This window comes from Pteropus alecto, unplaced genomic scaffold (genome assembly GCF_000325575.1).
Source record: "Pteropus alecto unplaced genomic scaffold, ASM32557v1 scaffold461, whole genome shotgun sequence".
Taxonomy (NCBI): Eukaryota; Metazoa; Chordata; class Mammalia; order Chiroptera; family Pteropodidae; genus Pteropus; species Pteropus alecto.
In genome coordinates, this window is record NW_006431079.1 from 4,977,232 (window position 1) to 5,000,687 (window position 23,456).

General features: G+C 36.7%; 1 protein-coding gene across 1 annotated transcript; it reads right to left on the minus strand.

The window, feature by feature from the left end:
• Positions 1-738: 738 nt before the first annotated feature.
• Positions 739-17,641, minus strand: RRAS2 (RAS related 2). Its single transcript, XM_006905690.3, has 6 exons — positions 17,365-17,641; positions 15,982-16,077; positions 14,424-14,526; positions 14,146-14,254; positions 3,972-4,090; positions 739-2,195 (listed from the first exon to the last, which is right to left on the minus strand). The coding sequence occupies exons 1-6, from the start codon at positions 17,639-17,641 to the stop codon at positions 2,111-2,113; spliced, it is 789 nt and encodes a 262-aa protein (XP_006905752.2). The 3' UTR covers positions 739-2,110.
• Positions 17,642-23,456: the final 5,815 nt, after the last annotated feature.

Genomic DNA, 23,456 nt, shown 5'->3' on the forward strand with positions numbered 1-23,456 from the left:
ACAGAGAAAAAAAAAAGAAGTAAATTAAGATAACAAAATTTAACTTTCAGGCCTGCTTTGCTACAAATCATCTATTCAGAATAAAATAAAAGGTGTCCCATTAAATCTGAATATTATGTAGACAGTCTCTTTTTATTTGAAGTTACCCATGATAAAAACTTTCCCCATCTATGGCCATGCCACCCTGAACATGCGTGATCTTGGAAGCTAGGGTCGGGCCTGGTTAGTACTTGGATGGGAGACCACCTAGGAAGACCAGGTGCTATAGGTGTCAAAAAAAAAAAAAAAAAAAAACCTTTCCCAACTGAAAGTACTAACAAGAAGACAGCGTTATAGTACCAAAAGCCACAGGATAAACGTGGTATCTTCCTGGGTAGTAATTTTAATTAACATCCAAATAAATTTATATTTTGCTTCCCCAGCAGTAATTTTAATTAACATTAAAATAAATGTGTGCTGTTTTAAGCTTCATCCTCAGATGTGAATGCATCTCATCAAGGGGTGTCAAGAGTATCTCATAGAAAAAAATTTAAGAAACAGTGACTTTAGGAAATATTCAAGAAATCACTAAGAACAAACCATTTCACTTCACGTTCACCTACTAACTGACCAATATTGACTTTTAGATTCACACCCTAAGGCATTACTGGCAAAAGCCAATAATGCCTTATGTTAGAGCTACTAACATAAGTTTCCTCCAACACTCATTCCTTCAAAATAACAAGTCATAAAGCATCATCTTGTGATAACAAATCAATTTTAATTCTAGCACCTGAAGCTATACAAGGGTACGCTTTATAAACCTCATGGGACTGTTGTACACATTCAATAAAGTGACAACTGTGCAATACCACTTAGTATCTCAAAATCAGGAACATACTTTTGAATTGTTTAAACACAATCCACAGAATTAGAAACAAAATCAGAAGCCATCCACAGTTATACTAATCGTCAATTAAAAGTTTTACACATACTACTTGATATAACAGTCAATATCTAGTAGGGGATGTTGAAAGCGATTTCAGATTCTCATCCTGTTGTACTCTATTGGGAAGGTTTCTTAAGTAGCTATGTGACTGGCCAAAGCTGGGTACAACCAGGACCAGTAAAGTTCTACCACAGTTTCTGTAGTTTTCACTTTTTTCTGTCAGTTAAAAGTGAACAGTGAGAATTAAATACTTATCTTTACATATACACAAGATATGCTGTGAAAGCATAGCTGCTTACAAACATATAAAAATACTTGTTAACTAGTTTGATAAGAAAATAATGTATAAAAGTATATAGCAAAAACATTATCATCTCTGACCCTGGAAAGATCAATTCCATATTTTATATTACAAACAAAAACAGTTTTAGTTTTTTTGAATCCCTTATCCAGAAGTACTTAAAAAGGAAGACAGAAATTATTTATTTTTACTCTCAACACAGTTGTGAAACAAGTTAAATTAGAAAACCCAAGAACACTGAAATGCCTAAGTCCCGAATGAGTCCAAATATTTGGCCACATAGAATATTATCACCTTTAAGATAAAGGCTTTTTAAGCAGTTTTTAATCTATAAATACAATAGGCATTTTGGTATTTTGGCCACTGGGAAACAAAGGTCTGAGATGTATCACTTTTGAGGATTCAATTCATTGTATTAAGGTTAACTGAAAGGTGACATCAAAATGTTTAGATAGGCAAAAATTCACATTTTAAAAAACTCCCTATGTTTCTATTTAGAGTAACAGTAGGCAATATGATTCCAGAAGTTAAAAGTTATTTCATAACCTACGACTTCAGCTTGGCAAACAGCTTAGGTTCCAAAACTGATTCACCCCTATTAATAAAATGAAAGCCCTTAAAAAAGAATGTCTGTGTATACAGATATATATTTTAAAATAATCAGATAATCTTTGAAGCAGCCTTAGTGTTTCCTTTAAATCTGTCTTGAAATGGTCATAGGATTAGCTTCACGGAAAAGATTAGCCAGCTTCTTGGTCTAAGGCTACCACGGTGATCATTTGTCTAAGGCTAAAAAGGTACCAACATGATGTAAACCGTAAGGAGAGGAAGAGAAGATGAGGGCTTTTCCTGGCAGTTGGTAGCTAAAACTCAAGGGATTCTTAGAAAATGACACAATGGCAGCCTTTCTTGTCTTTTTCTTTCCGCGTTGGTTCTGGTGAGGGAGGACATTCCTGCAAAAAACTGCTCTTGATTTCCTGTAAGACAGAAAAATCTATATATAGTGGCCTTCCTGGTAATATATTAGTACAAATGCAGGTTATTTTTGGACAAGTCTCGTGTACACGCATACACTTTTCAATGTTAACTTTCAACTAGGGAATCAAAGTGAATCTTTGGCGGGGAGTACAAATGCTTCGACACCAGCAAAAGCAGAGCTGTCTGAGTTTCGTTAACGGGCGAATCTTAAATCACATGACATGCTGAGCTCAGTAACCTCTAAACTCCCTTCCTAATTAAAAATTCCATGACTCTAAGGTATACTTAAGAATAAATTCCCATCACTAGAGTGCAATATAAAATCATCCTTACGAGGTATTACAGTTCCTATCCCTGTTCTACCACTTATTAGCCATAAGTCAGTATTAGACAAATTAGTTGACCTCTCTGAGACTTGGTATTTTAGAAGGCAATAATAAAATCCCATCTTTTACAGTTCTATGAGGATTAAAGATCTTTTGTTTAAATGCATAATGGTGCCTGGCATAAAAAAGCTCCTCTACCCTCCCCCTCATTCCTGATTGGCTGATGAATATAGACAAATTCTGAGGGTCAAAACCAGGGACAAAATATTTCAAATAGGTAATAAAAATTATTTTAAGGTGGGACTGGTTCGCGCGCGCGCGCACGTGTGTGTGTGTGTGTGTGTGTGTGTGTTAAAATAACTCACCTTCCAAAATCAAGATTCTGTATTCATTAAAAAATAACAGAACTCAGAGTTTAAATAAACTACTAAAAAAAAAAAAACCCCAAAAACTATAATCTACTTTTTCCTGCCCCCCACAAAGAGAATGCTCTGGCAAGGGGCTAAAAATTACAAGTCCATAGCTCAGATGTCAATTCAGCTTAGATACATAATTAACCTGAGCCCACTCCACATACCTGTCAAACTATCTAACGAGCAGAAAAACCAGTACCTCTAGAGAGCACAAGGTGAAGTAAGTGCCAGGCATAGATTCAAAATAATCAAATCAAACCCTGCCTACGAAAGCAACTCAATCTTACACACAAACCTACACAGTAACTACAGATGACCTCATCCATCACCTCAAGCTTCCTGGAACTCATTAACACTTTCTGAACCACAGGGGCTCTTAGGCCAGCTAACAGAAAAACTCTTCATAACCTGGATGTTATACTTCACTGCCTATGGGACTGCTGAATCTCTACTACTCTTCACCTGGGAGGAGTCGGGTAAGAAGCAATGCTAAGACACACGCTCTGGAATCAGAGATGTAGAGTTGAGTCCCAGCTCTGCCATTTAATACGTCTAAACTTTGAACAAGTTATTTAACCCCTCTGAAACTGTTTTCTCATCTGAAAGTGAGAACAAATGAAAGTATTTAGCTTACTAGGTTGTGGTGAGGATTAGATGTAGTAAGATGTGTAAAGCACTTAGCACAGTACCTGGCAGAAACTACCACTCGATGTTAGTTGCTGTCATCACTTCATACCACCTCCACCTTTGGGATCTGCACAGATTCTTTTCAAAATCCCTATGTCTAAGTACTCTCTACTTCAATATAATTAAATGAGGTATTATATGTAGAAGTACCTATAATATGTAATTAGAAACTTTAACACACTATGTGCATTAATCCCTAATCACTCCTACATACAAGATCCTCTTCCTTACCAAAAACATTTAATTTTTTTTTTCTCAGTTAATGGTTTTAAAAAGCATGGTGTGATTACCTGTCAAGTTCAATAAACTAAAACAAACTTCTAGAATGTTTTGCTTACCTTATAACCCGGACAAGTTCATGGAAAGCTTGATCTACATTCATCCTAATCTTTGCTGATGCCTCCATGTATATTACTTTCAGTTGTCGTGCTAACTGCTGTCCTTCTTCTTGTGTTACCTGAAATTCCAAGAATTCAGTTTGAGGTACAGTATTAATAATGAGACCTCTATCGAACCTTCAGCCACAGATGACACTGTTAAATCCGACCAGAGGCCAAACTGATTTGTCACGGATAAACAACACATACTGAAGACCAGCTCCACAGAGCAACTCAGAAGAACACAGAAACAAGATTTCAGTTTCATGGTTACTCAAAAAGTGTTAAGTACAACAGTGATAAATTCTGGAAAGGAAAAGTACAAAGTGCCCTGAGAATCTATAACCCTGCTGGGCAAGTCAGGGAAAGCTGGTATTCAAGCTGAGAACTAAATATAGAACATGGAGTTAGGTGGGGATGAGGTGAGGAAACAGCATGCTTGAGTGCCGTGGTGGGAAACAGCTTTCCAAGTTCCAGGAGCTGAAAGACGACTAGAATGTCTGGAACATACCAAGACAAGAGAGAAAATGACAAGAGGTGAAGATGGAGAGGAGGGCAAGCTTCGAAAGGCTTAAGATCTTCAACTCTGCATTTCCCAGAGGAGATGCTCAACAATTACGTGGGGAAAATGAACAATGAATAATAGGATCACAAGCCCTCACAATGCCTTCCTTACATTTAAGAGGTGAAGGAAGGTAGGCAAGAAAGGGTAGCAGAGCTGATGATGGATAAAATGATAAGCCAGAATAAAAAACATTAACTAAAAATAGGAAAACGTTAATTGAATATAAGTAAATACCCTATGTATTTTAAATGTAAAGGCTGAAATAGTGATAGTTACCTAAGATTAAACCACATTACATTTACATTTATATAATGGGACTGAAAATTTTAATTTCTGAAAAATGACTGTTATTGCTGTCTTTACCACAAAAGTAAACACTTGCAGAAAAGTAAGAAAATACAGATGGGAAAAAAAGAAAAAGTTTAGGAACCTATCACCCATGGAGAACCACATTCTGCTTTTTCAATGATATACATTTTTCTCTACGAAAATAAGATCATAATTTTTGTATATTTATGTTATACCATGAAACATGTTAAATTCATTTACCTAGGTGTTCTTCTGTAAATGCCATAGACTTTTCTACATAAACAGTCATGCCATTTGCTAATAAAGACAGTTTTATTGCTTCCTTTCTGACGTGGGTGCTTTTTCTTTCTTTTCTGGCCTTACCTCACTGCCTAGAACTGCCAGTACAATGACGTCAGTGGTGAGAGGGGTACTTTTGACTTGTTTCTGATCTTAGGGACAAAGCATTTAGTCTTTCACCATTAAGTATGATTAGTTGTAGGGTTTTATTGTAGATGCCCTTTGTCCTTAGGTTAACAAAGTTCCCCACTATTCCATCTGTAAAGAGTTTTTTATCAGGAATGAATGTTGGTTTTTGCCAAATGGTTTTTTTTTTAACCTATTGAGGTCATATGGTTTATCCTTTTTAGTCTGTTAATATGGTGATTTATGTCAATTCATTTTTGTATGTTAAGTCAACACTGCATTCCTGGAATAAATCTCACTTTGAAGGATGATGCACTGTCCTTTTCGTTTCTTGTGAATTCTAGTTACTAAAAATTTATTAAGAATTTTTACATCTCATGAGAGTTTTGGACCATAGTTTTCTTTTCTTACATCTTTGTCTGGTTTTGGTATCAGAGTAATGCTGGTTTCATATAAGCTGCAAAGAATTTTTCTCTCTTCAATTTTCAGGAACAGTTTCACCAGAATTGGTTTGATATAATTCACTGGTGACTTCGACTGGGTTGGTAGTTTTGAGAGAAGGTTTTCATAACAAATTAAATTTATTTTATAGGTACAGTACTATTCGAGTTATCTGTTTTTTCTTGAATGAACTTTGGTAGTTTGTGCCTTTCAAGGAATATTTGTCTATTTCATCTAACTTGCTGAGTTTATCGGTATAAAACTGTTTAAAGTATTTCTTCATTATCTTTTAAATATGTATAAGACCTGAAGTGATGGTATCTTTCCCATTACTGATGTTGGTAATATGTGTCTTCTTTTTTATCTGGTCATTCTAGCCATATTTGTCACTTTGATCTTCTAAAAACCAGGTTTTTTTCCCCTATGGTTTTCTATTTTTTTATTTCATTGGTTTCTGTTCTTAGCTTTATCGTTTCCCTTCTTCTGATGAGTATGATTTTAATTTGCTTTTTCTTTTTTCTTCTAGTTTTTTAAAGGTAGAAGCTAAAAAGTAATTGCACTGAGATCCCTCTTTCCTAATACAAATATTTAGTCCTATAAATTCTCTATATACTTCTTTAGCAGCATCCCACAAATTTTGGCATGTTATATTTTCATTTTCATTCAGTTCATAATATTTTGTAATTCTCCTTTTGATTTTTATTTTATCAAGGGTTAATCAGAAGTATGTAGTTTCCCCATATGGGAAGATTTCCTAGGTATCTTTCTGTTATTGATTTCCAATTTAATTCCACTGTGGTCAAAGAATATAACACTGTCTGACTAGAATCCCTTTACATTTATTGAGACTTGTTTTATGACTCACTTTCATTTCAAAAAAATGTGTGTTCTGCTGTTGTTGGGCAGAATGTTGACTAGATGTCAATTAGGATAAATTGATAATGTTCAAGCCATCTATAGCACTACTAATTTTCTTTCTGCTTGCTTGGTCAATTATTGAGAAAGGGGTGCTGAATTTTTTACTGTTAAATGTAAATAAGTTCATTTCTCTTCGTAGTTCTTTCAATTTTTGCTTCAAGAATTTTGAAGCTGTTATTAGGTACATGAATGTTTAGAATTGTTATGTTCTCCTGATAAATTAATCTATCATCATGAAATAATCCTTTTTCTCCCTGATAATACTCTTTACTCTGAAATCTACTTTGTCTGATATTTACAAAGCCACTCCAACTTTTTTTCATTAGTGCCATTAGTGTTAGAATGATGTATCTGAAGCCACCCGTTTACTTTTAATCTATTTGTGTCTTTATATTTAAAGTAGATTTCTGGTAAAGTCTTGTATTTTTTATCCAATCTGACAATGTCTGCCTTTTAAGTGAGGTGCTCACACTATTTACATTTAATGTGACTACTGATACAGCTGAATCATCCTGAAATTGTTTTCTATCCATCCTATTTGTTCTTTGTCCTATTTATCCTTTTTCTGCCTTCTTTTGGGTTAATGTACTGTTTTTTTATGATTCTATTTTATCTCCTTGGTTGGCTAATGTACTATGCATCTATTATGTTATTTAAATGATTGCTTTAGAGTTTATAATATACATTTTTCACTCATCAGTCTAATTCAAATGCTATTATACCAATTCATGTATAGTTTAAGAACCTTATTACAAGAATGTTTCTTCCTCACACCCTTTTATTTTTATCTTTTACTTCACAATACATTGTTATTATTTTTGCTTTAAACATCCAATTATGTCTTAAAGATATTTAAATAACAGTAAAAGTAATCCATAGTTGCCCACATCATTTTCATTTCCAGTGCTCTTCATTTCTTTATATAGATCCAGATTTCCATTTGATATCACTTTCTTTCTTTTCACCTTTCTTGTAATGCATAGGTTGGCAGGTGATGAATTCTTTCACCTTTTACATACCTGGGAAAAGTCTTTATTTTACCTTCACTTTTGAAATACATTTTTAGTGGGTATTGAATTCTAGGTGATAGTTTTTCCTTTCAGTACTCAAAAAATGTTGTGCCATTATCTTCTGACTTGCATAATTTGTGAGAAAAAAATGATGACTATTGTCATCTTTATCTTTGTTCCTCTGGTTATTTTTCAGAGTCTCTCTTTATTGCTGGTTTTAAACAACTTCTTTATAATGTATCTTGTTGTAATTTCTTCATATTTCCTATGCTCAGAGTTTGTTGAGCTTCCTGGATGTACGCATTTATAGTTTTCACCAAATTCAGAAAATTTTCAGCCATTTCTTCTGTTAATCTCAGACATTGTAGATTTAATTTCCAAAAGTCTTATTTTGATCTTTTTACATCTTCCATGTCTCTACTTAATATATTCAGTCTTTTCTCTAGCTTCCTGAACATATGGAATATAGTTATAACTGTTTTAATGTCTCTGTTCACTAATTCTATCATCTGTGTCATTTCTGGGTCTATTTCTATTCACTGTTTTTTTCTCCTTATTATGTCATATTTTTCTGCTTCTTTACGTGTCTAGTAATTTTTGAGTAGATGCTTGCATACTGGATTTTTTACCACTGGGTTTGGGATAGTTTGTAGTCCTACAAATATTTTGAGCTTTCTTTTGAGATGAAGTTATTTGGAAAGTTTGATCCTTTTTGTTATACGGTACCAGAACAGCATTTGGTCTAGGGCTAATCTTGTCCCGCTATTGAAATAAAACCCTTCTGAGCGCACTGCCCAGTACCTCAAGGATTATGAGTTTTCCCACTCTGGCTGGTCAGAATATGAATTATTTCTGACTCTATTTGAGCTCAAGGTATTTTTCCCTCTAATCTTTCCAGGTAGTTTGTTCTCCTAATTTAATTTCCCATTCTCAAAATTCAGCAACCTCATCAATACCATTAAGTTATTACATTAATGCATATACATCTTACAAGTACTTCATAGCAGTTTATACCCTGTTGTGTTTCAAAGGGTGGGAGGTAGGTTCTATATAGCACTGGTATATTCAAGTTTATGTAAGTTTTAAATTACTCTTCCTCTCTTTAAAACAGCGTATGTACCATAAGGCCTATATGGTTTTGAAATACAACTCAGTCAAATCAAGCAAGCAATTAACAGTAAGTAAGGAAGCCAAGTAAGAAAAGAAAGCTTCTCGAAGATAACAATTTAGAAAGGACAATTCCTATTTTTAAAAAACCTGACATGGTAAATTCCTTAGTATAGAAATATCATGTTGTCACAAATTCTGTTCCTTCTTCCTGGTATGTTACCCCTTCTCTGCCAACTCTGTACTCTTGTTTCTTACTAATACTTCAGGACTCAAGCAATTGGAAATGTCCCCACAGTACTGATGCTGTTTTAGAACAGCACCCCAGAGTCCCCGTCACACTCTACTGTGACCAGTGACAAAAGCCTTAGCTCACTATGCTACACCACAATTTTTGGTTTTGTTTTCTCGTTTATGTCCTTTGTAGCAAGGGAATAAGGCATATTTGTCTTTGTATATCCAGAGTCTAGAAGAGTGCATAGTAGTTAACTAAAAATAAACATATAGTAATGTGTATGACCAATCAAACAAGTACATCTTGAAGTAAAAGATGATATAGGAAAAACATTAAAAATAAATATTTGAGACAGGTCGATCTCAACAATTCATTTTATTCATATAAATTTGACAGGGGGAAAAAACGTATGTCCTTAAAATTTTTGCTATTTGTCTTTCTGCTCAATTATTCGTCAAAAAGGTAGCTTGATCTATCCCTCCTGTACAACATAATCCAGCCAGAGGGGAATAGCAAATGACCTATCTTTATACATAGTTAGAAAATTAACAAATTAATGGTCTAGATGATAAAACAATCCTACTGCTAAGACTGTTTCTGTGCTTCACTTATTTATTTTTAAAGCATGGTCTCACATCACTGTCTTCGAAGAATCAAGAAAAGTTTGTACAACTCCATTTCTGGTCAAGAACTCTCTAACCATATATAGAGTTGCTGTCGAGCTCACTAGTGTGGCCTAATTCTAACTAAGAAGCAGAATAGCATTGCTACCACCAAAGCAAACAAAAGCGAACAAAAAAGAACACCACATGAAACGAATCCACAGCATTGTGGAGCCAGAAATCAACAGAATATTGAAAGCTCAGAAACGAGGATTTCCGAGAGGTTCCCAAACGCAGAGAATTTTATAAAGAAGCAAATACTCAGCCTTATTCCCTGTATATTCTGATTTAGGAAGTCAGAACCCTACCTAGAAATGTTGTGTTTTAAACAACCAAGGTGAATCTCACGCAACAAATTCACTGATCTACATTTGGGAATTCTCAGTGGGATTTCAAAGGCGCAGATGAATATTAGCAGAAATCTACAACAATATGAGCTTATCTATTCTTATATATTTCCAAATAGAGAAAAACAAGAGTAGAAATGATGAGAGCAATGTTATTAAACAAACTGGTTTTGATTGGAACAGACCACAACATTTGTAATACTCACAGAAGGATATGTCCAGTAAATGAATAACCTAAGTTTACAGAACCAAAACTTGTTTTTCAAAAATACTTATTATGTAGAAAGAATCATCATATTAATATTACATGTTGATGCCTTGATTCATTCATTTAGCAAATATTTATTGAGTGCATATCTTTGTTCTAGTGCTAAGGATAAAGCATGAACAAAACCAATCAGTGGAACTGAGAAGCCCTAAACACACTTGCTTCCAGTCAACGGTTCACAAACCTTTTAGATGCCAGCAAAGCACAAACAGGTAAGGCTAGAAGACCTGTACTCTAATGTTTAAGGGGGAAGGGTTCTTTTTCCTGGGAGGCTGCAGGGGCACATTGTGGTCCAGGTACCAACAGATAGAAGGAGTAGGGGTTAGTACGATTATTAAAAGTGTAATGGGTTCCTTTCTTGAATTAATGAGAGCTACTAGCAATTAAACACCTAACAAAGGGGAAAGGAAAGGGGCAAGCTAAGGTAAGCCAGGGAAGAAAACGGGGCCGGGGGACGGGGAAAGGGCGGGGACGCGGAATAGTGCATTCTAGTCGGGGCTGCATGAAGGATGGACAAGGAACTTACAATCAGAGATATTGTGAAGTCCACAGTCCAAGACCACACATTGCTGTATTGTTTCAGCATCACTGTGCTGTCATATTTACCTACTTTTACATTTCAGCAAAGGCAAGCAAATCATTTACTTATATTTTCTTCCTGTACCTTTGACAGGATAAAGAAAATGACCGATGTATCTCTAAGGGGCCAGGTATGTGGTAATGCTAAATAACCAGTCAAATTCTACAAATCTCTTTTTAATTAATGTAAATGTCAGTGACTTTGTTTTTTTCTACTGCTCTGTCATCAGTGTCTAGAAAAAGTGTTCAATAAATATTGGAGAGATGGATAGACGGATGGAAAGAAGGAAGGAAGGAAGGAAGGAAGGAAGGAAGGAAGGAAGGAAGGAAGGAAGGAAGGAAGGCAGGAAGGGGTGAGTCCACAGAGATATAGAAGCCAAAAGGAAGTAGGCAAAGCCTCTTCTGCCCTGTCTCCCCCATAACGGGTTCCAATCTCAGGATCCAGTGGTAGGAATGCCCAGGGCTGACCCACAAACTCAAAGAAATGTGGAACGGGCATTTGCTATTTAAGAGTAAAAAGGCTAGTAGCCAGAGAAAGTCCAAAGGATCACAGTCCAAAGACGAAGACAGAAAAGAACAAGCTAGAATAACAACTATGAGCAAGCCTGACTGGTTACTAAAGACCTAGAGATGACCAAAAAGTAAGCATTTCTACAATGGAAAGAAGTTTTTATGGGGGTCCCTGGGGCCTGTCTAGGCTCAGCTGGTAGAGCAATTAAGGATGCCAAGACATGATAGAACATCACCTTTAATTCTGAAAAGACTTTAAAAAGGTAAAAACCTGTACTATAGCATCTCAATTTCAAATGTACTGAGTCTGGCCCTCAAGGCATATTTGCCTTTGTACAGCTCCAAACCCTAAGACATCCAGGAGAGATAAGGAGATGAGGAGGAGCCAACAAAGGGCACAGGAGGAGAGGAGTGCTTCAAAAAGGAGAATGTGAGCAAATGTGTCAAATGTCACGAATATCTATGTAAGTGGTGACCTTGACTGAGGCACTGCATGCCTGAAGTCAGGGCTAGCAAGAATGGCAGGAAAGAAAGTGGAGAAAGCAAGTGGAGATAATGCTCTTAAGGCATTTTGCTATTGAGGAGGAGCAGCAAAAAGACACTGAGAGAGGAATGTGAGATTAAGAACAAATTTTTGCTATAGTTACTTTTTGTTTTAAGGATGACAGCTAGCGTAGCATGTTGTCTGCCGATGGGAATGATCACGGAGGAGAGAAATGGAACAACTAGAATGGAACAATTGCTGGGGTGATACCCATGAGCTGGTGAGAAGGAACAGGACCCAGTGGTACTGGAGGGGTTCGTCACAGAGAGGTGAGGGCTTTGTCCATGTAAGTGGGGAGAGGAAGACTTGATGGTTAGTACACATAAAGGTGGAAACATGTAGAAATATCTCAGTGAAGTAGAAAAATGTCACTCATCACAAACTCAGAGTAAGGAAGGGTAAGAAAGAGTTGTAAGTTTAAGAATGTGAAAGTAAATAACCATCCAAACAAGTAGGAAATGAATGGACTAGGGAAATGTAACAGGATTTTCAGTTGGCACTAAAGGCTCACATAATGGCAGTGGTCATGACTTTAAATGAAAAATTTTGTAAACCTATGGTATAAAACAAGACCAAAGTGCCACAGTATGGAAACCACGTGCCAAAAACTGGAAATCTTCATGTACAGACAAATTAAAAATAACTCATACAGCCCCTTTGCCCCAACTAATCATGGCAAGGCCTGCTTCGTTCTGGTGGCACATGCTTCCCTCCTATCCCTAATCTGTCACCACCTACCCTACAGGAGACCTCTGCATCACCCCAGCCCTCCGACCTATTCCTTTACTTGAGCTACCACGATGAAAATTTTGAGAAAACCTATTTCGACAGTCAGGGCAGATGCATCTGGGCGTGGGCTGGAAGTTACGGTAAGACAGGGAGAAGAACCCCTTGTTCTCCGCACAGCTACTTTGCCATTACTTCCCAGATCCAAAAGTATGTTAAGTCTTTCTGGTAGTAGAAAAGACGGAGAAGAGCAGTAGACAGGATCTACTGAGCAACGTTTAATAAATATAATTAGGTTCAGAAATCCTGAAGGAAATGGCCCAAGGAAATAAAAAATAAAATTTAAAAATAGATGGACTGCCTACTCCAGGTTTAAGATATGAGCAATGCCATATTCTAAATTATTTCTAACAGTTTATACTAGTCTGAAATAAAGATAAATTTTTTCACCTTAACTTTTTATTATTCAGATTTGAAAGACCTACCAGTAATATTTATTCTATATCAAGTATCGTCAGTAAACATTTCTAAATCTTAGCATTAGAACAGTAATATCATTCTCTTAAGTCTATGTTTTAAACCTGGTATACCTTCAACAAAATTTTACAAATACAACACACGAATCGAAAGTTGTGTTTTAAATAGTTAACTACAAAAAGGAAGCTGTCCTCAATGCTGTTTATCAAGCAATTTTTCCTGATGTTTGTATTTTTCAAACAAAATCTTAAGAATCTGTTAACAGAAGTTATATATACATAAAAAAAAAAAAAAAGACTTAAATACCAGCAAAGGTTAGAAAACAATTTAAACAATTACATTCCAGATGTGGGGTAGAGGCTAAAGGCCTAAAGGAGATAAAGACACAAAAAGAACCCCCAAATAATGTAGAGCCTGTATTAATTTACATCTGATCTTGTTCCTCTCACCCACAAAAAGGTGAGTGAACAATATATATCCTTCAATTTTTTAATTTAATGTGAAATAAGTGGGTAAAGAAACAAGTGAGTATAAACCAGTCTGCAACTAAACACTAAAAATGTTATTTTCTTGCAGGTTACTGGTGTTAAAGCCAGCCAATGTGAAGAATTAACAAAAAATTCAGTCATTAATAGGGCTTAGGAAAAATTCAAATACTGTAATTTAAATTGACGCCATCTCTAAATGAAGGTAATTTAGCATTAACGCTGAATAAATTAGGCCTTTAGGAGTAACTTTAAGATTATCTAACTAGAGTTTTGGATGTTGCCCAAGAAATTATAACATGTGAATGGAACTGGTACAAATACTTGCAGGCTTATAGAATCCACTGAAGTTCTGTGCAAAAATATGTGAAAATTTAATTTCTTCACATCTACTTCCTTTTCATTTCTTATCTAGTGTGATTTCTATAAAACCTAGTGTGTCAAACTCAGCAGCTTTTTTGATCATGGCACTTTGTTTCATTAAATACATCCATTCAGTTATATAATTATAAATAACTGGTTTCACAAATGCAAAATTCCTTCTCACCTGTCTTTGATGATCCAGATCTGCTTTATTACCAATTAAAATCATTGGAAATTCATCACGATCCTTTACTCTGAGAATCTGTCTTTGAAACTTATAGATTTCTTCAAAACTAAAAACACAAAAACAAATTTATCAGTTTGGCTAAGTACCAGCACATCCCATGCCCCATTTAGAACTCTATTGCTTTTTCTTTTTCTATAAAAACAAGAAAATACAAAGTCAATAAACTAGCGACCTAGACATGAAGAGCAGATCTACATTTTAATACTGGTACAAACCTGCCTCTGTCTGTGACTGAAAAGACCAACAGGAAACCCTCGCCAGTTCTCATATACTGTTCTCTCATAGCTCCAAACTCTTCTTGTCCTGCTGTATCCAGAACTAAAGAAAAAATAATATACGTAATTGCATTCGTGTTTGTATTTCATAAATGGCTTCCCCTCAAGGTCAGGCCCAAATACTTAGTAATAAAGAAATGGCATTGCCCTCTTAGTACTTTATTCTCCGTACTAGAAACAAATATATTCTAATGGCAGACAGTTTCAGAGTTATCTTCATCAGCGCAGGTTGATTTTATAGTTAGAATACATTAGCATACCAATTACAAGGTTAAAAATATCTAATACATCTAGGCAGATGGAGTCAGATAACTTCTAAAGTCATTTGGATGTTTTATCTCCTCCATGGAAAGAAATAAAAATATAAATTCAAAAAAAGAAATTGTGGTCTACCCCCCAAATACCATACTTAAAGTGCAGGTGCTAAGGTATTTCTTGACTCCTGTGAATGAAACAAGTGTACAAGTTAAAAAACAAGGCTTTCTTTTATGGAGAGGTGAAATGTTTGCCGCGCACAAAACATTATTTGCTAAAGCCTCTGTGTTACAAATCCTAAGCAAGTTAACAAATAGTGAAGCTCTTCTTTATTTGCTTCACTCATTTTGAGCTTCACCAAAGTGTAGTTAGACAAGAAAAAAATCCTTCTATGTTCTAAATTAAAATTACAGAGGCCATGAGAGGCAGACACAGAACAGTAAGCCTGTTGTTAATAGCTGTGGACCAGCTCTGACAAAAGACTGCTCACATTCCTGTATGTCTGTTGAAATTTAAGATTAATTTCCAGGTGGCTATTTCTGCGATTATCCAAAAGAGAATAGCCAGGCGCCACTGGATACCCCCCCACCTCCCCCACTCCCCCACCCCCCCTTTCTCATCAACACATGACTCTTCCAATCTGCTGTCCCCAGCTAATCCACAGGAGCTGACACTTCCTCCTTGCGGGCTCTGCAGGGCCTATCCCAGAACTAGCACTTCTTCCCCTTCTCCCATCCCTTTTGTCTAGAGCTAATAAAAATCCTTTCAAGAATGGCTTACGTCACCCCACCGTCCCCCAACACACATACAACCTGATGTATACAAGTGCTTGCAGAACTCCATCCAGGACAATGGATAAGCTTTTCATACCTGGCCATCTTCTTTTTTTCCTAGCAATGATCTAATAAACTCTTTTAAAAAGACTTCCAGTGGTGGAAGTTCAAATTTTTGGTTTAACAGTAGACACTGAAACCTCACATTTTTTCCCAAATGTCACAATAAATACAACTTTAACAAATTACAATGACATGACTAGTTTCACAAGAACAATCCAATTACTGTTTTACATTATATTTACTGAGGAATAGTTAAATTGCAAATATGCAGATTTATCAGTCAAAACTAATGAAAGAGGTGGGCTTATATTTAAGATCGTCTAATTATATTTAATCTAGAAAAACACCAGAGCTTAGTTTTTGAAAACATGATATGTAAATCATCAAATAAAGAATAGATTGCTTACTGTCTAGCCGGGCTGCTCTGTCATCTATCACACACTGCTTTGTGTAGGAATCCTCGATGGTTGGGTCGTAATCCGTCACGAAATAGGACTGCAAGAAAAATTACCTCATTTTAAAATTTATATTTACTTGCGTATCCAAGTAGCAATGTACCTTTATCAAATCCCACGTATCCAGAATTAATCAAAATATTTTCATTATCTTAAGGTTTCTCCTACTATATCAATTCCTCATTAAATGAAGTCTATTCAGAACAACTTCCAAGTGGAGAAAAAGAACTAAATATCTCTGAATTTTCATATCCAAAACATGCAAGACTGAAAGGTCAACTGCAGCTGTTTTAGTTTTCATAATTAACTTACATATTACCTAAAAATCTAGATCTCAAGAAAAACACGGTAAATTCTAATCCAAGTCTATTAGCATCAGTCTTAAGAACAAAGTAGTTTGAAACTAATGGAGTCAAGAAAAAGGCCTGGAAAGGTCCAGTCCCTTCTGTTTTTCTCCCCTTTTCTCACACCTTGTCTTAGTCCCCCTTTCAGTTGCCTTGAATATTATCATAAGGAACTTGACTTCAGGATTTTCTCATTTGCAGGGATCTCAAACTTACTCCTTCACTGATATTTTTGTGGGTTTTTTATCTTAATTCCTATTTCCCTCTTCTTCTCTTAGCACAGCCTCTCAACTGTTATCTTCTGAAATTATCACCAGAAGGAAAGACAGTGCAGGTAGCAGAGTAAGAAGGGAAGAATCTTAACCAACCACTTCAATGTCTGTGTATTACAATTCACATTTTAAAAAAGGTTTAGAAACAGCAACAAGAATCTAAGATAACTTATTTCCCCCTTTTTGCAGAAGAGCACTAGCTAGGATACTGACATCATCCTTCCTTTGTTCTGAGAATCTCCTTTGCTCTCCCTCTTGCCTGACTTTCTCCAAGGTTTTCCCACTGGCTCCCACTGAGGGAATGACTTGGAGGAAGCCAGCTTAAAGCTAAGAACCAATGCCAAAGACGTTTGGCCATTCTTTAGACAAAGATTCCTGGAAGCTGAACCTGCCTGGCTCCTGGGACACAGTATTCTTAAATGACAACCCCCAGAATGGTGGCCTATGCAAACACCAGAAAGCCACTCAGAAGCAGGCATTCAGAATAGGACAGTAAAGAAATCTCTGGTTTGGGGAGGGCCATGTGAGAAAAAAAGAGAATACTGATCTGCCTGCCACCATGCCTTACTATTTATTTCATTTTTGAAGGACATTTTCCTCATTTATATTTTAGGATTAACTTTAATCATATAATTCAGTATCTATAATCCTATTTCTCTTTTGATGTTTTCATTTAAATGCATGATTTAGTAAACAAAGTCTATAAAAGAAACATTTACCAACAAGAGCAGCTTCGAGTAGAAAGCCATTTCCATCACCATCCCCATCTCCATTTAAAAATAAACAGATATCAAAACCCCTGAACTCACTTTTTGGCACCCACTCATCTTCAAGAGGTAAATACAATCGGCAACAATATTCTTTGTACCCATTGAACAACTTTAAACTACAGTCTTTCACCAAGTTAGATAAAGCATGCTGTTTATATCTTTTTAAGATTAGTTTCCTGAAACTTGTTTCTCCACAGCAATCAGATACCTCTTGCCGTGCCTTCATCTTATAAAACTTGAATTTCATTGAATATTCCCTGTTTATTCCTAAATGTGTTAAAATGTACCCCACTGGGAGGTCCCACTTTGTCTGAAAACATAATGAACAAATATTAAATAATATTTTTTCAAATGTCCAGGTCATACAAAATAGCTAGAATTCTTTCAATGTAACGGAGGATTTTTTTGCATTGAGACCAAATTAAGACATTTATAAAAGACGGTTTAAGCAACTGTGAGGGCAATTATAAATTGTTTTTCCTTTTAGTGGCTATGAAAGTTTCATATTTCTCTGGATGTCTTAGCTCTTGAAACACACTCTTAATGTAAGAATTTTGCTACTTTGCTAACACTGGCAAGACAAATTAATTGCTGGAATTTCTGGATATTTAGGTCCACATTTCATCTTCGTTGTGTTCTGTTTTCCAAATTTGTCTGTAGAACCCATCAAATTCTTGCTATATGTAAATTTTAAAGAGTCATCCTCATCGAAAGCATCTTCTTCCCTCATAAAGATCCATCCTAAAGGGCATCATTCCAGGCCTGACTGTCACAGAATCAAAGACTCCTTTTCCTCACATAATTCTAATAAGCTACAGGTCAGAAAATGCCTAAAAAGAGCATTCATCATGTGCAGGTAACACAAAGATATGACATTTCTGTTACTTTAAGCTGGATACCAAGTATTTGAGGCAGCAGACCACTAACAAGAGATCAAGCTCTGGTGACGGACAATCCTGGACTGAATTCCAACTGCTACTTCCTAGCTGTGGAACCTGAGACAAATTACTTTAGCATCTGTAAAATAGGACAGTAACAAAATCTGGTGGAGCAGATAAAATGAAGTAATGCATATAAAGTACCACAGTGCTCATGATTAATAAACCTTAACTTTAATAATTGTATTATTTTTGTCACGTGGTTAGGTGGTATGAACTAGTGTTTCTATTCAAGTATAAAGACTTGCTAATCCCAGGAACAGCTGTAATCATTCCAATCCTCCTTATACCACAGACCAACCATGGAACTTGGTATCCAAAATGTTGTGAACCAAGATAAAAGCTCCCTATCTGGGGTTTTGGGAATATTTTCTGGATCTAAGCTATAATTGTACAGGTATATACATATGTAAAAATTAATCAAGCTGTACATTTAAGGTGTGTGCAATTTTTTGTACAATACTAATTACACCTCTATAAGTTACATAAATTAATGGTTTCATTAAATGGTTCCCTTGTTGTTTCTAGGATTCAAAGTATGCAAAGCCTTCTAGTTTGATCTGTGCTGTTCATCATTCAATTTTTCACTTCTTGAAATCCTTCACCAATTGTTCTTGCTCTCTTGGTTTCATTCATTTGGTTGACGATTATTTATGCAACATCACAGGGACAAGGTCACAGAGCCCACTGCTCTTTGCACCACATCCAGTAACTGCGCTGTCATTAGAGACGAGGGAATGGGAGTGTTAAATGGATTGGTCAAAGAACAGAAACAGCGTGAAATGCCAATACTAAGCTTGTTCAGAAGCTAACAAAATGTAAGGGGTTAACACTCCAGTCATGCTCAGGAACTATGTGTACATTCACTTATAAACGTGGAGCCCCAGCAATTTGCCAGAAAACAGACTCTTTCCTTAAGTTGGAAAAAGTTACCAACCACAGTCCGGAAACGATATCCTGTAGCAGAAGGCAAGAAAAATAAAAAGTAAAAAATAAACAAGCACAGCATTGCAATGTGGAAGATATAAGAGGTTCAGCAAAGGGCAGGAAAGAAGAATGGACTGAAGAGTTCAAGAAAACATAATTAAGGGGGAAGGGAGGGAGGGGAATAATGTGCTTTCTTGGAATCACGGAAAAGATGAATGGAGAAGGATCCTAGCCAGAAAGAAAGGGAATATCTCCTTTCAAAAGGCAGGATGCCTTCCAGGTAGTAAGAAGGGCAAATGGACCTAAATCTCTTTAAGGTTGTTAGGAGTTATAGAGAAAAGTTTCAGATTAGGGGAAGCTATCCCATTCAGACAGGGAGATCTATTTCCCCTGATAAAATCTGGTCTGGGTAAGGCTGTGGAAAGCTCTTAATAACCCAAGAGTGTTATGCTGTGATAACAGGAATATTACTCCTGATTTATACGCCACTAGATCACACAACGGGAGCTCTGCTTGGCCTAAGAGAATTGCCAACTCACTACCTTCCCATTCAAAGAAGCTGTTGTAAGGAAGAAAAGGGGAAAGGAGAGGAATGAGAATGAGCTGATGAAATTCTACATTCAGTGAGCAAGAGTGACTGACAGTTCACTTTCTCCTGCCACCAAGCTACTGGTGAAAGTGTAGTTCCCAGGCACTGCCACAGAGCGGTGCCTGGTCTATGTACTGAGACAGGTGATTAATTTATTAGAGATTAGGGTAAACTCAATAAATCCAACACACTGGTTAAACCCAACCTCCTTGCATATAAAAAGAACAGGAGGTGCGATCTGCCACTGAGAGTTATAAACAAATGTAAACGGAGCATTCGAGAGCACAGCACAATTCTCAGGAGAGTCTCAGGAGTCCTCTAAAAACACGGGTGTGCAGACAAGGGAAGGGAAACGGAGAGAGCTGGGGAAGGAAACAGACGGAACCGCATGGAAAAACCTTGGTAACTGCTGAATCTGCGTAATGTGTATATACAAGTGTATGTTATGCTATTCTCTCTACTTTTGCATAGGTTTGACAATTTTCATATAAAAATATTTTTTTAATCTGGTGGTAGCATGTAAGTACTACAGAAAAGATCAAATCAAGGGAAGAAGGGACACTTTTTAACTCTGAGCTTTCACCTCTACTCAAAACCAACACACCTAGAAGCCTAAATTTTTTTCTTCATCAGAATATTTTCCAGTTTTCTTCATATTTTATTTTTCACTTTTATTGTCCATCCTTTCCCCCACCCAACTAGAATGTAAACTCTATGACGACAGAGATTTTTATCAGAAGTACAGTGCCTTGCCTAGTATTAAACAGCAAATCACTGGCAGAGCCAGCACTAAAATCAAAGTTTTCAGGCTCTTTGGCCAATGCTCTTGCTTTATTTACTCTGTTTTTCTAGGGTTAAAGCACATTCATCCTCATCCTCCACTCCTTCCATTTCTCCCATAAAAAAAAAAAAAGGGAGAGGGAGAAGAAGAGGGAGAAAGAAAGAAAGAGAGAAAGAAAGAAAGATGTCCTCGACCACAGGAACAGCGCCATCTTTTATTCAGTGTTTACCATGTGACAGCAGTTTATAACATTACATTTTATTACACGATACATACGATAATTTTCACAACATGGCCATGAGAACCTCTTACTGGTCCACATCGTCTTCTAGGTGGCCATGCACAGAATCCCTTTTTAGAACGCTTTAAGCTGGTTCCATTCATAAGCTCAGGGAAACAAACACTACTGACTTTCAAAGTTCAGAGTGCTAACCATACAGCCCTCTTTCTTTCTCTCTGCTCTGCTACCAATCCACAGATTCATATACTAATCCTTATGCTCCCCAAACACAAGGGATACATGCCAAGTTCTCAGAATAATTCTTTTAGAGCTTCTCCATCACCTGGCTCCAATCAATGAAGGAGATGTAAGAAAAGCATCCTCTCCTCTCTGCTCTGTGTGGAGGCGTGACATACTAACAGGTCTCTAAAAACATCATCTCGGAACCCTTAACTCCTCCACACTTTTATTTCCTGGAGATAAGGTATGAGCTAAATGTGCAAAACCAATATAAGGCCACTTTCTATGCATGCCTTTGGGATGTAAGGGTAACTTGGAAACTATTACTTTTATTCTCAGCCTTTGGGGCTTCAAGAGAAACTAAAATAGGTTAGAGTTCCAGTTAAAATCCAGTTATATATGTCCAAATAGATTTGAAGTTTTCAAGGCGTATCTCATACTTTCTGGAACGTCCTTGGAGTTAAGCAAGGTACCATGCGCATAGATAGAACCTCGAAATATTGCCTGTTGGAAAACCCAGTTATATGAGGATAGCAATGGGGAGTTAGGAATTAATTTCCTAGAGCACAATAAGGACCTGGTTAGCTATCAGCAGCTTCTATTTGCTAAAAGAAGAGCAGTGCAAATTCCTCTGGTAACACAAGAGAAGACTGCAGCCACTTTGGGCAGCTGTGAGCCAGAGCCCAGCTCTTCCTGGTGTCACTTTTTAACAGCAGCTGTCAAGTCACAGAGAATCTTTGTTCCCTGTAACACCCTCTCTTATTTTTATATCAAATGTTTCCAATATGCTTCATATTCCTTCACTCAAGTACTTATTTTTTTCCTGACTGAAATTAGCATTTCATTTCATCTAAAATGTATAATTACAGAGATCTCCATAATTTATCCTCCGGAACTCTAATGCGGAAAAATAAAATCTACACTAAGTCTAGTAATCTTTTTCGTGTCTTTCTAACAAAATTTAGGGCTTCATGTGACTTCTATGCAATCTTAGTAATGATATGTACACCTCATGTACAGTATTTGGTTGCAAATCAATGATCATGGCATGCAACAAGAAGTACAGAACAAAGTCAACTTACAAACTGGTTCTATTACAAAAGTTTATTTCTAAGTCAGTTATACGGTGCTCATTTCCCCAAGGAAAAATCTGTGTTTAGGTCCCAGGCCAGACCACAAAAGCTACCATCAAAAATATGGTCCTGAGCCAGTATTAACCCTGAGTTCTAACCTCTGAAGTAGAGTCATTTGGCCCAAGAAGAAATGGGAAGAGGATTTTGTTTCCTTTCCCAGAATATGGAGCCAGCCCTAAGCGACACTTATGAGAAGCAAAAGCTCATCTCTGGGGCTCCTCCTGCACCCCATCCTGCTCATCCTGCTCCACTCCCCGCCACTACACTCTTGCTCTATCTTTAGCCTCCTTCTGAAAACATTTTAGGTACAAAACCAATGTTCCTTCCACTCTCCTATTAAAACTAACAATTCCCTCAGGAAAGCTTGATCTCACCCAGAGGCATGAGGTGGAAAATTATCAGTCCAAATTAGAGCATGCTACAGGATGAGACAGCTCACCCCTATCCTTCAAGCAATGCTTACTCTTCTAAAAATCTAAGTTCTAAACCAAAACAAATCCTTAGTAACATTTTCAGCCAGGTAAGAAAGAAAAAAGCTTCAGACTCTGAAGGGGAAATTATTGAGAGGGTTAACCACCATTTCACGTCAGCTCCCCAAAGGGAGCCTTTCTTACTCTTCACGGCTTTTTCCCTTCCAAACCCACAGGCTTTAAAAAGAAAGGAGAGAAAGGTTTTCCTCTTTCTTCTTTCCCCTCCCCTCCACGGCCCTACTGCAGCTTATAAAACTAACCTATTGGGTGAACAAGATCACACAAAAATGTTTAGCTCATAATACCAGTGAAGCAATTTTGAAAACTGTCCCCATGAGGAAAGGGGCCCTGCAGCGGCCAGACACTACATACGCACAAACCGTTTGTACGTAAGACGAGCTTAACTCAGGAACTAGATAATCATTCGCTATTCTTATATACAAACCACTTGTAAGAAAAAAGCTTAACTCGGGGACTGCCTACATAACTACACATTCACCCTTTAGAGTTGGCATAACATTTAGAAACCATTAAGCAACAATAAGCCAGTGGCCTCCATCATGTAGCCTGGAGAGCCATTTCCCTTGTTTGACTTGAAAAGTTATTTGTTTGCTCTCATCTCCCAATTACTGTAGTCTTATTACGAACATAACACATGAAGCCTAAATGAATTTTAAAGATAAGAATTAACAAATTTTTTAAAGCATAATGATGACTGGCACAGACGGAAGTAATAAAGAGAG

Coding starts and splice junctions, on each gene's coding strand:
- RRAS2 (XM_006905690.3), bottom strand. CDS start 17,641: ATGAAGGCACGGCAAGAGGTATCTGATTGCTGTGGAGAAACAAGTTTC. Junction 14,255..14,423: donor TCAGTCACAGACAGAGGCAG/GTTTGTACCAGT, acceptor TTGTGTTTTTAG/TTTTGAAGAAATCTATAAGT. Junction 4,091..14,145: donor ATCTGGATCATCAAAGACAG/GTGAGAAGGAAT, acceptor TTGGAATTTCAG/GTAACACAAGAAGAAGGACA.